At 36.4% G+C, this 15,509-nt stretch overlaps 1 protein-coding gene across 2 annotated transcripts in view; it reads right to left on the minus strand.

The window, feature by feature from the left end:
• Window positions 1-14,230, minus strand: part of ppp2r2aa (protein phosphatase 2, regulatory subunit B, alpha a) — a 37,400-nt gene extending 23,170 nt beyond the window's left edge. For both annotated transcript variants that reach the window (XR_015497420.1, XM_087264135.1), the window contains exons 1-5: window positions 14,020-14,230; window positions 13,542-13,613; window positions 6,351-6,448; window positions 1,302-1,467; window positions 334-446 (exon numbers count right to left, since the gene is read on the minus strand). Coding sequence is in view for 1 of the 2 variants with exons in the window: in XM_087264135.1 (XP_087120261.1) it covers window positions 334-446; window positions 1,302-1,467; window positions 6,351-6,448; window positions 13,542-13,613; window positions 14,020-14,026 (456 nt within the window). In the remaining variant the exon portion in view is untranslated. The remainder of the gene's footprint in view (window positions 1-333; window positions 447-1,301; window positions 1,468-6,350; window positions 6,449-13,541; window positions 13,614-14,019) is intronic.
• Between the last annotated feature and the right edge of the window lie 1,279 nt (window positions 14,231-15,509).

The following is a 15,509-nucleotide window of genomic DNA, read 5'->3' on the forward strand; positions in this document are numbered from 1 at the left end:
GGCTGCGGCCCTTAAGGGATTGAGTTTGACACCCCTGGCTTAAGCTCTAAAACATGAATGGGTGTTGTTCAACAGTATTAGAAGAACTATGATGAAATGTTATGAAGCACTTCAGTTTTGGTTACTTTAATCAATTTGTCTACCTCTAAACAACCCTCAAAGGAACAATCTGCATTTATACATTTTCAAAAGACTTAATTTTTTGTGCGATTTAAGAGCAGTTGTCCTCATGAGTACCAAAAATATCAAAATTCAAGTCAAAATAACTAGTATTGTTATACTTGTGGGGACATTTGGACCACACAATGTGAGGAATATAAGACACACACACACCCGTAGTGTTGTGAGAGATGATGGATGTCTGTAGCGGCCGTCCTCTTCTTTGAGGTTATAGCCCTCCGGCCTCTTGTCCCGTTCACTGATTTTCCAGAGCTTGATGGTTTTATCTGCAAGAGGGGATAATCCAAAGATAACAGGCATATGAATGTGTTAATGTGCATTTTTGAAACTTAAGAATTTTAAAATTTAAGCAAATATTAAAATGTATAAAATATAATTAACCAGAGATGCATGATTCTGAATAAATTGAGAACTATTTAATAATTTTTTCCTCCCATGATTCTGATTAAATCCTAAAATAAATATGTAATAAACAAGAATTTCGGACGATTTCATTTGCTGCAGTCGATTTAAAAACTGCATAATGCATATCATAAATACATAAATAAATAAAAATAAAATTAATTATCTAAATAAATACATAAATTATATTTTTATTATTGATTTTAAAAGCGATAAAACATGCACATTTTAATAGTATAATAATGAAAATCTAATTTAAAATCAATAATCCAATAACTCATTTATAACACTTCATGTTTCATTACTTCAAGAATCCGCATTAAGAATTTAATAATAATTTAATTGCTTTAACATTCATTAAAAACATCACATTACTTTCAAACTGTAAATTTAATCTTCGCTCTATAAATCAGTGTTTATATCTGAACTATAAACAGTTATTACACTACTTTGACTATTTGATCATAAGCAACTCGGGCAAAATAATCTTGCTTGAAAAAAAAACTAAAGCGCTTTTATAATTGTAAATGACTTGTGCACAGCTGAGATCAATGCTATAATATACTAATCATAATCAGTTATAATTAAGACTTTGTGTGTTTGAATCAATGACAAAAAGGTTATGATTAATGCATAGCTGGATGATAAAAAAAACATTTAATTAAAAATAAATAAATAAAAGAATGAATGATTAATTTAAATAATGTGCGTCAGCTCACCGTTTGTGGACAAAAGGAAGTGTGCAGCATTTTTCTGAGGAAGCCAGCGGATCTTATTGATCTTTTCCTCGATTTCCAGACTCTTCAGATAGTCGAACTCCGGCTCGTGACTCTGGAAAGTGCTGTAGACATTGTATTCGGCACGACACTGCGGCAGGCTCTTATTCTGGAACAAGACACAGATGTCACGTTTACTTTTTTACTTTTTGCACATCATCAATGATGTCAGCAATTTATCAACATTTACAACAAAGTGATTTGACCTCGAGCAAAGCATTTTTCACAGTATTTCTTATAATATTTATTACTCTAGAGAAAGGCTTACTTGTTTTGTTTAGGCTAGAATAAAACTTATATTATTGGCAATATAACATTATATGTTATACAGTGCAAGTAATGTATATTTATAAAGCGCATTTATGGTGTATGGCCATACACCCTAAGCGCTTCACAATCTTAAGAGAGAGTCTCTCCACAATACCACCAGTGTGCAGCACGAACTTGGATGATGCGACGGCAGCCAGTGGACAACAGTGCCAGTGCTCACCACACACCAGCTATTTGTGGAGTGGACAGACAGCGATAGAGGTGAGGGCAATGTGGACCAATTTGGCATTGTACGATGTCTAATGTGAAACCTCGCGATGGGCGATGGCATCGTCAACATGTAAAAAAGCCTGGAGGGTGGGCTGTTTGATAAAGTGCGTGCGACGTGTCTGAAGAGCAAGGAGGGATTCAGGAATTAGAAGTGTGCGTGGCTTATTTGAGGACCAGGAGGGAGACGTGAGATTTTCGGGAGATTATCACTCGTTTGCGGGCATTATGAGTCCCACAAATGCATACTTCCTGGGAGACTTGGGATGTCTGAATATCACGTTTAACAACTACAGTGAGACGCGAGCCAGCGGTACATCCTTGCTTAACTGTCCGACGTGCACTGCTCTCTGGAGCTCAGAGGAGTGCATGACAGTGTGTGTGTGGTCACGTGATGTGAGTTTTCATCGGATGGAGGGCTGTTCAGAAACGCTAGGTAAAACACGTTGTGGATGTGGATCATTTTCAATCCAAAATGATATTTTAACACCAAGACATATTAGTGTAAACGGGGCCTGAGTGTGTATTTTTCGCAAGCAAGTTTGCGACGGGGGCAGAGGATCGGCGATGCCAGCTCAGCATCGTGTTGTCTATTGGCCAACAGCGATGGACGATGGCATTGTCTATCGGCCCAACTCTAATAGAGGGTTTACACTCCTATTCTTTACAAGTGCCATGTGATTTCTAATGACCACAGAGAGTCAGGACCTCAGTGTAATATCTAATCTGAAATACAGTGATTTACCCAATTACTCTAACTTGACTAAATACCCTTGTTCCGCCTTTAAAATACACTTTAAGCTGTATACTAGTGTCTTGAAAAATATCTAGTAAAATATTATTTATTGTCATCATGGCAAAGACAAAAGAAATCAGATAGACATCTTGACAACTCTGCGTACACTTATGTTAATTTTTATGTTAATGCCTAATAACAGATTAAAATCATAGTTGTGATCACTTTCTTAAACAGATTTAAGAACTGATAAAATTCAGTTGTATTTTTTTTAAACGAGCTTCACATATTAACCATAATAAATCTGGCTTTCCTCGCTGTAGCTTTTATTCCACTTTTTAAAACACTAAAACAACAGAGGCAGTCATTTTGACTGTTTTTAATTTTTTGCGCCGTGGCACATGATCTAAAAGGGTGGAGTTTATTTTCTTAATGAGTTATAGGTGTGTTTTGAGAATAAACCAATCAGAGTCTCATCTCCCATTTCCTTTAAGAGCCAGTTGCGTCGTGCCATAATCACATTTGCTATTTACAGGACGTAAAGTAAGTGTAAGTGGAAAAACTGAGCATTTTACTAGCAAGAAAACTGTTAAACAGAGCATCTACTGCGCGAGAATAAGAGATAATCGATCTACTTTCACTTTCGCTCTCAAGGATAGGGAAACCTTTACGCACAGACATCGATTAGCCTATAAATAACTAATTGCGTTTGTTAAGCGCAAATATTTGTTTGTAAACTTTTTCTAAATTCAGTTCTAATTTCCAGCAAACGAATAAATGAACAATAATAACGAACCTGAGTTATATCCTAAAACACATGCTGTGCCCCATATGGTCTAAAACCTGCAAGTGGGCAAATCTAAGCTTGTTTTAATAAAACAAATATAAATATGCATATAATAAATAATACTGCTAATAATAATATCATTATACAAAAGCAAATTGTTATGAATGAACTGAAAAAGCCTCCCGAGATGAAGGGATAAAAGCAGTGATTTTTCACATTTATGTAGGCTAGAAAATATGTTTTGTAATATTTTGATCCTTTATATTTATATCCTATATATTCTTATTATATCCTATATATACACATCCTTAATATTTTAATAATTTTTCATATATAAAGATATTTGCGTACTATGAGCAACTCTGTGCTGGACTTTAGACCAGGTTTGTTTAGGTCTATTGAAAAATCTATTATAGATTCTCAAAATAGCAACGCACCAGCAGTGCGCCTCAGAACGCCTCTCTTTTTAGACCAGAACGCCTATGGACGCACATATGAGCGTAAATGCATTTGCTATTTAAACAGCGTGGCGAAACGCCTCAAAACGACTCTTGCGCCAAGCTGAAAATAAAAAAAAACTATTGCATCACGTCTTGCGCCACATTGACATTGCGCCCTGTGTATGTTAGGGCCCTTAATTTAATCAAGTTTGTTGAAATAAATCACACATCTATAATTCCCTCACTTGTACTAAATATGTGTATATTACCTTCTAACATTGTAATTTTATTAAAATTACAAAAACACAAGAGTTTTTTATTTCTCCCTCGAACTAGCATTGCGATCAAAATGACCAGATGCATTTCAGTGTCTGCTGCTTTTCCCTGTGACTTTAAAGATTGCCTGCCTCTGTTGCCTAGCAACTTCATGCTACCAAAAATATAAGTTTCTTTGGGCAAAAACACAAATTGACTTCAGATATGTCTCTCAAAAGAGCATATTTAGTTGTGTAAAAAAGCCTTCCCTCCTGCTTGTCGAAGTGAAAATATAGGTGAGTCGCGGACATCCGTGTGTGGTCTGCTGTAGCTTAATTATACATTTATAGGCTGTATTACCAAAAAGATCATATTTTTAGAGTGATGACTTAATTTAATATTATAACAGACATTTAAAGCTTAATCTTAATATCTCAATGGGGTGTATACTGAAGCATGCTAATAGGACTTTTAATTTTGCCATTAACCTGGGTTAAGCGCTTCCGGCGAATTGAATGTCAATGCAAAATCCGGTGCGTTTAAGGTCTGTTTTCTTTAAAAAAATCAGCGATCTCCACTTGCTGAGTGATATCCGATTTAAAGTGGGTCTCAGATTGTACAAGAAGCACTGCATTAAATTACATTTCCCCCGCCATGTCTTTATTATATGAGCATTTATTTTACCACAGTATATTCCATGGAGCTTCTGCGTTAGCCTGCCGATTCTGATGGGCGCGTGCGAGTAAACGGCTTTTTGTCTCGTTTTACGCTTGAGCAACTAAATAAATGCTAAAGTTTATTTAACTGAATGTATTTTAATGACATTACAACATCGATGCTGTATAAGGAACCGTATAAAATGATAAAAAGTTCACAATAACAGGTCACCGGAAGTGTATCAGCATGGGAACAGCACTAGCTCGGCATATACCCTATTGAAGTTTTAAATGTAATTATGACATGACAATTAGGGTTGTCACGATACAGTTTTCCAGTTACCTGAGCTTTGAATTCAATTTGCAATATGATGAACTGACATCATAATATTATTTGGAACAACAAAAAAAGCAATGAAAGAGTTGGCAAACCTTTCCAGGGGACTACGTGACCATCATTTGGAAGCCTAACAAAATACAAAAGAGGCCACAGGCCAACTGTACGGATAATAAAAACAAACTGTACGGTATTTTATATATCAGTATCTTTGGCTACTGAATATCTATGAACGAATTTGTCTATTTATGTCTTCGCTAACAGGAAGATTTGAAATATTTGAGAGAATATTTATTGTTTACTCTCTGCTGGAAGTGGTGTTAATGAAGGCAGCAGGGGGCGCTCAACTTGCTGTCTGTGTGGGTCCTACCGCCCCAGTATATTGATGGGGACTCTATAGTGCTCAGTGAGTGCCGTCTTTCGAATGAGATGTTAAACCGAGGTCCTGACTCTCTTAACTGCAATTCGGTACTAGTCGATACTGAAATTTCAAACACATCCATTTCCAACCAACATTTGAGCGCGTTCTTAAACAGCGTTGATTGGTCATTGTGTTCAAGTGCTCAACAGAAATGACTAATTGAATGACATTGGCCGTGAGGGTCATCAAATTTACTAAACTCACTGCTGTTTACTAAGTGTAACCACAGTTACAGGGAAACTGGAGCGTTTTAATTTCCAGGATTCATCAGTGGGTCGCTCGAATGTCAGCCTACAGAAACACCAGCTAAAAGACGTGACTTTAAAATGCTTCAGTGTCCCTTTATCTGTAGTTACACTCAAACAGTGGTGAGTTCGGTGAACTGATGACCTTCAGGGCCAATCAAGAACATTTCTGTTGAGCATGTGAACACAATGGCAAATCAGCGCTGTTTAAGAACTACTCAACAGCGCTCAAATGGTAGTGGGAAATGGACGTTTTTAAAACTTCAACATTTATTGGTACCGAATACCAGAATCGTGACAACCCTAGTAGCCATACTGTCATTACATAATGAGTGGCATAAATTTATCCTAAAATGTCAATATTATAACATACCCCTATTACTTTTGGTGCAACACATCACACAACAAATAGTGTGGACAGCCCTACACTAAACACAAAGAGGTGCCAATACTGCATATGTAGAATATGCTTTATTTGTCTGCTTTTGCATTAAAAAAAAAAACATTATCAAGTATGAACAGCCGATTTTTTCTCCACGCCTTAATTGTTGTGCTTAATGAACTGTAATCCATCTCACCTCTTGCTCTTGCTGGAAGATCACTATTCTTCCACCTCGGTCTCCTGTGGCCAAAAGCTCCCCAGAATGATTGAACTCCACCGCAGAGATGATGTCAGCTGCGACACACACATACATATACACACACAATCATGAATTATTGAAAAGCACAACTATGAGACCATATTGTTTGGCTGAATGTTTCTGAGGAGATAAGCGACTGCTTGTATTTGTGCGCGTGTGGGCGGGAACATGCGGAGCCTGGCATTAAAAGCATCTCGGGCATCTGCACACACAGTGCCATCCAACAAACCCCCATCCCGCCGTTCACTAAGAATAACAATCTATCTCTCTTTCTTTCTCTGTCGTATAATTGTGACGGGCAGCAGTGCTGTGCTGGGCTGTGCCATGATCTGACTCAATGCAGAGAACAAATCCTTTGCTTACAACACATGCACAATTTAATCTCAAGTAAACACAAATGAAACATATTTTTGATGCAAACAGATGGAATTCGGAGTCAAAGCACAAATGAAACACTAACTAGAGCCTAATTACATTATTGGTAACACTTTAGAATGGTCCATTAGTTAATGCATTTACTAACATTACCTAAGCATAAATAATCTTATAAAGCATTTATTAAAAAAAGTTCAACATTAACTAATGTATTATTAAAATGCCAAGCTGTACTTGTTAACTAGTGGTGTACCGCAGTGGTCCCCAACCACCAGGCCGCGGACCGGTCCCGGTCCGTGGAACAATTGGTACCGGGCCACATAAGAAATCTTTAATTATTTCTGTAGAAAATATTCCCTACGCGACTTGGTTCCTTCCACTCACCCCCGCCATCTCACGTGAAATGGACTATGCCAAAATCCACCACGGAGCGGGAAGAAAGATCGATGGAATATAGCTCAGCGGTGGTTGTTGATAGTTTAAAGTTATAAAACAGGTATTATAGAGTCCAAATCAGCAGAACATTTAAGGATTGAGCATTTATGTGTGCGTGCATCGCTAAGTAGATACCCGAAATCATTGCAATAAGTATCTTTATGGAGTTTCACATAATCATACTCATTAGGGCTGTAACATGCCAATGCATACATTTAATTCGGCTATACGGTTGTATTATTGTTAATATGTTCGTCAGTTAAAATGTTTGGCACAGATGTTATGTATTTGATGCATATAAACCTTGATTAAAACATAATCAGACCGCCATAGTGCAACAAGCGCATGCGAGTTGAGTTTAAATAATGTTGAGTTGTTCATGATTAACCTGGATGCACGAGCGCAGCAGCTGTGTACACGTGAAGACAACACAGCTAAATAAAAATAAATTTAGTACTGTGAAAAATCGTCTGTCACTACTAATGTTGCTGATAACGCTGAATGTAGAAATCAACCATTGTAATTTGTACACCTCATATATATTTGTCTCATTTTCAATAAGTGATTCAGTTATTTACTTATAAACCTTCATGTTTCATTGCTGGATAGATTATTTTCAAAGAATTATTCAGTGGCATATTTTTAATGGCTGGTTGTCACTACCTATTGCTTAAACAATGAAATTGCTACCTACAACTTTCATTTTTGAGCATCAAGTTAATCGCATATGATGGTGATTTTCTAAACTATGAACTGTTATCCCAGTTCTTCTGTTATTTGACTGTGAGCATTTAATAGCTGATAATATATTTAGTAAACGAGAGATTACATATGAACAATTCAATACTTGTAGCCAAAAATAATTTTATAACAATTGTAGCCAAAATATAAAACATACCAACTTTCTCCTTATTAGCAGTCAGTAGCCCCTTTCACACATACAGACCTTTCCGGAAAATTGCCGGCAATTTTCCGGAAAGGTTTTATGTGTGAACAGGTCCTTTTTGAAAATACCGGAAAATTCGTTCTGGCTATTTTCCGGAAAGAAGTTGTAACATTACCGGTAATTTGCCGGAATGCTGCGCTGTGTGAATGCAGAAGGAAGATTGCCGTAATAAGCGCGTGCACGTGTAGAACGTGCTGAGGTGAGACGTTTGCTTTAGCCAATCACAACAGTCAGACGCATTTACGTCCGCACGGTTTATGAGAATAAAAGCCTTTGAATATTTTTCCAGACACATTTAGATGCTAGAAGTTAGTCAGATCACGTTTATATGTTCTTCTTAATGCCAACTGTGTAAATAATCATCGATGAGATGCTTATGATAAGCCGTTGTTCGTTTACCTTCAAGCTTTGCGTGTGCCTGTGAAACAGCCTGTGAGCGCCTGCACACGCACATATTATGAACATCTCGACATGCGAAAGTGATCCTGCGAAAGTTGTTCACAAAATTGATCATCCACAGAGTTTGTAATTTAGTCAAATGTTTACAAACACAAGCGCAGCCGTTTAGAGCTCATTTGTGGTGAAGGATGTCAGAATTTACCGGTATTTTGGAATGGATGTGTGAATGCTCTTTTCCGGAAAATTTCCGTAACGTCCTCGCCTGTGTGAACAGCGCTTTTTTCAATATACCGGTAAAGTCGTTCCGGAAATTTTCCAGAAATTTACCGGTATCACTGTGTGAAAGGGGCTAATGACTATCAAAGTACAACATTGTTCACAGTAGGTATGAAACAAAAGAGTTAGCCCACGGTTCAATACATACCTAATACATAATTTTTAACAGTTTTCGGTTTGGTTCGGTTCTCATGGCTTGACACATGCTTTTTTTATTTTATTCTATAGGCAATAGGAACAGTAAGAGGTTAAGGAAAAAAAAAAATATATATTTTTTATTGCAATACTTATTTTGTTTTACTGAAAAGCCAAGAAAAGTACAGTAGTTCCTAGTGTATTGTATAAAAGAATTAACACTGAAATCTTACCGCTTCTTGTAACCCATGTACAAACTGGGGAACACATAAAATCCTGCACTTTGAAAATAAACATACATGTGAAAGTAATAAAGATAAATTGGTCATTTTAAATAAACATATTTGTACTTAAGTAAACATAAATAAACCATCTTAATTATCTCGGTGCTGAAAAAATCCGAGACTGTAGTCTGTAATGCGGATCAAGTGCTTTTATAAGATGACAAAAGCCCACATCTCCAATCACCGAAAACGGCTGCAAATCTTTAGCAATAAACACCCGCACTGCCTTTATTATTTTATTTGTCTCTCGGAACCAGTTGGGTATGTTTGCTTGAAAGATTCAGCGAGGGATTGTTGCTATTTGGAGGACTTTATTACCTTCTCTGCTATCCTGCCTTCAGACAGTGATATTGCTGGGTGATGGAGCTGCAGATGTGCAGTCATGGTTATACGTGTAAAACAATGCTTGCAAACAGTTATTTTTTATTCACAGTTTTTTTCTTTTGTTGGTATTATGCTAACCGGCAAAATCTAAATGTCTTCACACTGCAGATTTGAAAGACGTCGGTACTGTCTCGTACTGTTGCCTCACTTCGCCGGCGCTTCCTTGAACTGTTGCCTCAACCTCACTTTACCGCCACTCGCCATGTTAAAGTGTGGAATGATGGTCAAGCGCCCCCTAACTTTAGAGCATATGATTGGATATTTACTCGCGGGAAAGAGTTTCCTTTTCTCAGCTTATGGACTTACAGGCACACACAGTCAGATCGGGGAGATATAAAACTTACACATATTATTTAAACACAAAACCGAGAAAACAGCAATTCACAAGCGCGTATTGAACCGTGGAGGTCGAACCGTACGGTTCAATATTATATTGGGAACCGTGGCATCCCTAGTTCACAGTCAATTAAATAATGCTAATGTTTTTTTGTATTCATACTTGCAAGATATTTCTGACCGAATATTCAAAGCAGCATGGTCAACAATATAGGCACTGTAGCAACTTTACAAAATAAATCATTACTCATATTTTACCGAGGTAAAGTTGGTTTAATATTTGCGCATTTGTTCATTTTTTAAAAATGACAATGTGTGTCTCTATATTGTTTACTATGCTACTTTGACTATTCGGTCAGAAATCGCATGCAAGTATCACTTCAAAACAACATTAGCACTATTTAATCGACTGTGAACAAAGTCAAAAGTCATTAAAAATAAAATAATCATGAAAGTCGAACTTTAAAAGTCATTGACTGCTAAAATGATTCCCCTATTTAAAATTTGCAAACTATACTTTTCTGAAATTATATTATTAAGGAAAAAGTCTCAACGTGTGAATGTGTGAATATGTAAAGTATTTTGATTTAAAGTCATGTCAGCTACCAAGGCTACTTTCATGGCAATAACATTTCAATAATAAATTTACAATTAAAAACAACCAATACATTAATACATAAATTAAATAAGATTTTTCCTATAGTGTCACTTTGTGAAAAATGTCCATAGAGTACATTTCATAAAAAAAGCCTTCTGTAATCATTAAAAGCAGGACAGTCCAGTAAAATGTGTTTTACAGTAAGGGGAGTTGTGCAGCAGAAACACTGAGTGTGGTCTTCACCTTTGAGTAAAAAGGCATGGGTTCAGTTTTAGAGTTTTCAGCTCCAGTTTTAGTTGTGGATGATTTTACAGAAAAATCTATTGTGGTAAAGTTGATTTTAGATTCGAACACTTGGATTTCTCCTCATCAGCAGCCAATGACTATTAAAGTATAACATTGTTCTCAGTCAAATAAACAGTGCAGAAATAGCATGCAAGTATGGCTTCAAAACAACATTAGCGCTATTATGCTGACTGTGAAAAATGTACGTTGATAGTCATTGACTGCTAATACGATTTCCCTATCTAGTATTAGCAAAGAACACTTTTTCTGTGAAAAATGTGGTACGTTGATAGTCATTGACTACTAACACGATCTCCCTATCTAGAATTAGCAAAGAACACTTTTTCTGAAATTATATTAAAAAAGTGAAGGTTCATATATGCAAATATAAAACTAAATTTACCTCAGCAGGAATCATTACTCGTGCTTTGAGCTCCAGTTTTAGTTGAGAATGATTTTACAGAAATAACTATTAAGGTAAAGTTGTTTTTTTATTCGCACATTTGGACTTTCTTCTTATTAGCAGCCAATGACTATCAAAGTACAACATTGTTCAGTCAAATAAATGGTGCTCATGTTGTTTTGAATTCATACTTGCATGGTATTCCTGACTGAATATTCAAAGCAGCTTAGTAAACAATATAGGCACTGTCACAAGTTGTCACTGAACAAATTTATGAATATTAAACCAACGTTACCTTAAAATGGTAAAATAATACAAGCAAAAATTACTTATGTTTTATATTCGCACTTTCCTTCAGTGACGACTTGTATATTATATATAGCTATTGTTCACCATGCTACTTGAAATATTCTGTCTAAAGTCTCATATAAGAATGGCTTCAAGAGACATTAGCAGTATTAAATTGACTGTGAACAATGTCATACTTTGAAGAAATTTGCAAATAATGCTTTTCTTAAATTATATTAAGGACAAAATCTGATTGTGTGAATATAAAACCAACTTTGCCTCAATGTGAAAACGAATGCTAAGATAATACAAGGAATCATTACTCGTGTTTTAAGCTCAAGTTTTAGTTGACGATGATTTCACAAAAATAACTACTGAGGTAAAGTTGGTTTTACATTCGCACATTTGGACTTTCTCCTTATTAGCAGCCAAACACTATCAAAGTATAACATGGTTCAGTTAAATAAATAGGGCTAATGTTGTTTTGTATTCCTACTTGCATGGTATTTCTGACCGAATATTCAAAGCAGCTTAGTAAACAATATAGTGACTGTGTCACAAGTTGTCCCTGAACAAATGTGTGAATATAAAACCAACATTAGCTTAAATGCTAAAATACAAACTATAGTTACTGTCTTAGTGAGGTGAAGTTGGTTTTAAATTCGCATTCCGCTTCAGTGACGACTTGTATATTATATATAGCTTGTTTACCATGTTACTTTGAATATTTGGTCTAAAATCTCATGTATGAATGACTTCAAAACAACATTAGCACTATTAAACTGACTGTAAACAATGTCATATTTTGATAGTCATTGGCTGCTAATATGACTTCACTATTTAGAATTGGCAAAGAATAGTTTTCTCAAATTATAGTAAGGAGAAAGTCCAAAATGTGTGAATATAAAACCAACATTAGCTTAAATGCTAAAATACAAACTATAGTTACTGTATTAGTGAGGTGATGTTGGTTTTAAATTCGCACTCCGCTTCAGTGACGACTTGTATATTATATATAGCTTGTTTACTATGTTACTTAGAATATTTGGTCTAAAATCTCATGTATGAATGACTTCAAAACAACATTAGCACTATTAAATTGACTGTAAACAATGTCATATTTTGATAGTCATTGGCTGCTAATATGGCTCCACTATTTAGAATTGGCAAAGAATAGTTTTCTCAAATGATAATAAGGAGAAAGTCCAAAATGTGCGAATATAAAACCAACATTAGCTTAAAAGCTAAAATACAAACTATAGTTACTGTATTAGTGAGGTGAAGTTGGTTTTAAATTCGCACTCCGCTTCAGTGACGACTTGTATATTATATATAGCTTGTTTACCATGTTACTTTGAATATTTGGTCTAAAATCTCATGTATGAATGACTTCAAAACAACATTAGCACTATTAAACTGACTGTAAACAATGTCATATTTTGATAGTCATTGGCTGCTAATATGACTTCACTATTTAGAATTGGCAAAGAATAGTTTTCTCAAATGATAATAAGGAGAAAGTCCAAAATGTGTGAATATAAAACCAACATTAGCTTAAATGCTAAAATACAAACTATAGTTCCTGTCTTAGTGAGGTGAAGTTGGTTTTAAATTCGCACTCCGCTTCAGTGACGACTTGTATATTATATATAGCTTGTTTACTATGTTACTTTGAATATTTGGTCTAAAATCTCATGTATGAATGACTTCAAAACAACATTAGCACTATTAAATTGACTGTAAACAATGTCATATTTTGATAGTCATTGGCTGCTAATATGGCTCCACTATTTAGAATTGGCAAAGAATAGTTTTCTCAAATGATAATAAGGAGAAAGTCCAAAATGTGCGAATATAAAAGCCAACTTTAACTCAGTTCATGGTTTGAGCAGCAGTTTTAGCTGACGGTGATTTCACAGCAATAACTGTGGTATTCAGGGAGTGTGCATTTATTGTGGTATTTCCTGATTAAGCAGGGTCTTACCTTCAGCTACATCATCATCCACGGCTCCTTTGACCTGGGACAGACACCAGCGGCTCTGACCGTCCCCATGTCCTGCATCAGAAGACAAATTCACACTGTATGTCCAACACGAAGACCACATTAAAACCCCCCTTTCAGTGTTAACCACCACTGATGTGAAGCTCTACAGACTCATACAGCTAACACACAACAAAATGCGCTCGAAAAACTAAAAAGATCCATGTATTTGAGGGAGATCTGAGGATCAGGAGTGTGTCCAGCAAGCTGAGCACAACATCTGACGACCTACACATGCATCATAACACAGAGGTGGACCTTATTCCTGTTTCAACATGATTTGCAATTCAGAGCGAACTCGGCGTGCTAAAATTGAACATTTCGGCTGCCGTTACAACAGCCGTGCTTCAAAAGCAAGGTTAATATACCGCTTAACATCGTGAAAACGCGTTAAATGTAGCATATTTAAAGTTGTATGTACCGTCCATGCTGGGCTGGATCTCAATCAGTCCTGGGCCTGTTTATTTTTCGAAGCTGATTTTCGAGCGTCTGTTTCCTATGACTCGGTTACTTCATAAAGGTATTTGGATAAGGGAATGACGATTTTCTAATCACTGTGCTGGAAAACTGTTTGATTTCATAATTCCCTCCGTACAGAAGCGTGTTTAGCTCTTCTATCATTCCGCGCACACGCGCTAGTTGTGCGTGATCCGGTGACGTCAGAGCTCACGCACGAGCTCGACAGCGGCTGTTAGCGGTCAGTGACGGTTATTGCTAAAAGGGATACAGATGTATTTGACAGATGCGGCTAAAAAAGTTACCGAGAATTGACCGATAAATGTATATGTTTAATTGAATTACATACAAATTTTATTTTATTAAAGTCCACTCAACCCTAAACCAGTCATTATAATGGAAACCATCCTGGAAGTGGCCAAAACCCCTCTAAAACCAGCCTGGTCGACCAGCTAAAACCAGCCAACCAGCTTAGGCTGGTTTAAACTGGATTTTTCAGCAGGGTATACTGTAATGTAAAAACAGTGATATACCGAGTATTTTTCATAATATTTATTAAACTACCCATTAAATTGAATTGTATTAACGTCTAACCCAACCCCAACCCTAATCATCACAGTAATGCAGGGGCGGACTGGGACTAAGAATCAGCCCTGGCACTGTAGCCACACCAGCCCACATTACTACACCGACACAGCCCCATCCACGGACACGCACATTCCCAGCTTATATTGGTGTACAGATGGTAAAATTATATAAGCAGTAACATATTTAAGAGATATTTAAACATTTAATGTGTGTGACTAAAACAAAAACAACCCATTTATATATGCAATCATGTCATTCATTTTTTTTTCGGCTTAGTCCCTTTATTAATCTTAGAACCACCAACTTATCCAGCTTATGTTTTACACAGCGGATGCCCTCAAAGCTGCAACCCATTACTGGGTTACCCAATTCCCAATCGGCCTACCCATTTCACCTATTGCATGTGTTTGGACTTGTGAAGGAAACCCACGCGAACATGCAAACTCCACACAGAAACACCAACTGACCCAGCTGAGGTAACCAGCAAACTTATTGCTGTGAGGCGACAGCGCTGCACTGCGCCACTGCACTGCCCCCTTTCGAGACTAGTTCAGTTCAGTTAATTTGATGTATTTGGGATTGTCTGACTTGACTGCCTTTCTCTTTTTATGGTCCATCTCCATCAATTTGTCGCACTTACTGTGTGTTTGACATCCTTGCATTTTGATTTTGATTATGTTTGCATAACCTCTGATTGGGTCGGCCCATCTCGAAACCAGCCGGTCGTTGCCGATTTGGCCAATGCTTAACATTGATTAATATTCTTACTATTATCATAATCATCATCATAATATTCACATCTCGCAAGAGATAAAAGCTGCTTACATGTAAAAAACAATACATATAAAAAAAAATAAAAAAAAATAG

Source organism: Danio rerio, chromosome 8 (genome assembly GCF_052040795.2).
Source record: "Danio rerio strain M-AB ecotype USA chromosome 8, GRCz13ab, whole genome shotgun sequence".
Taxonomy (NCBI): domain Eukaryota; kingdom Metazoa; phylum Chordata; class Actinopteri; order Cypriniformes; family Danionidae; genus Danio; species Danio rerio.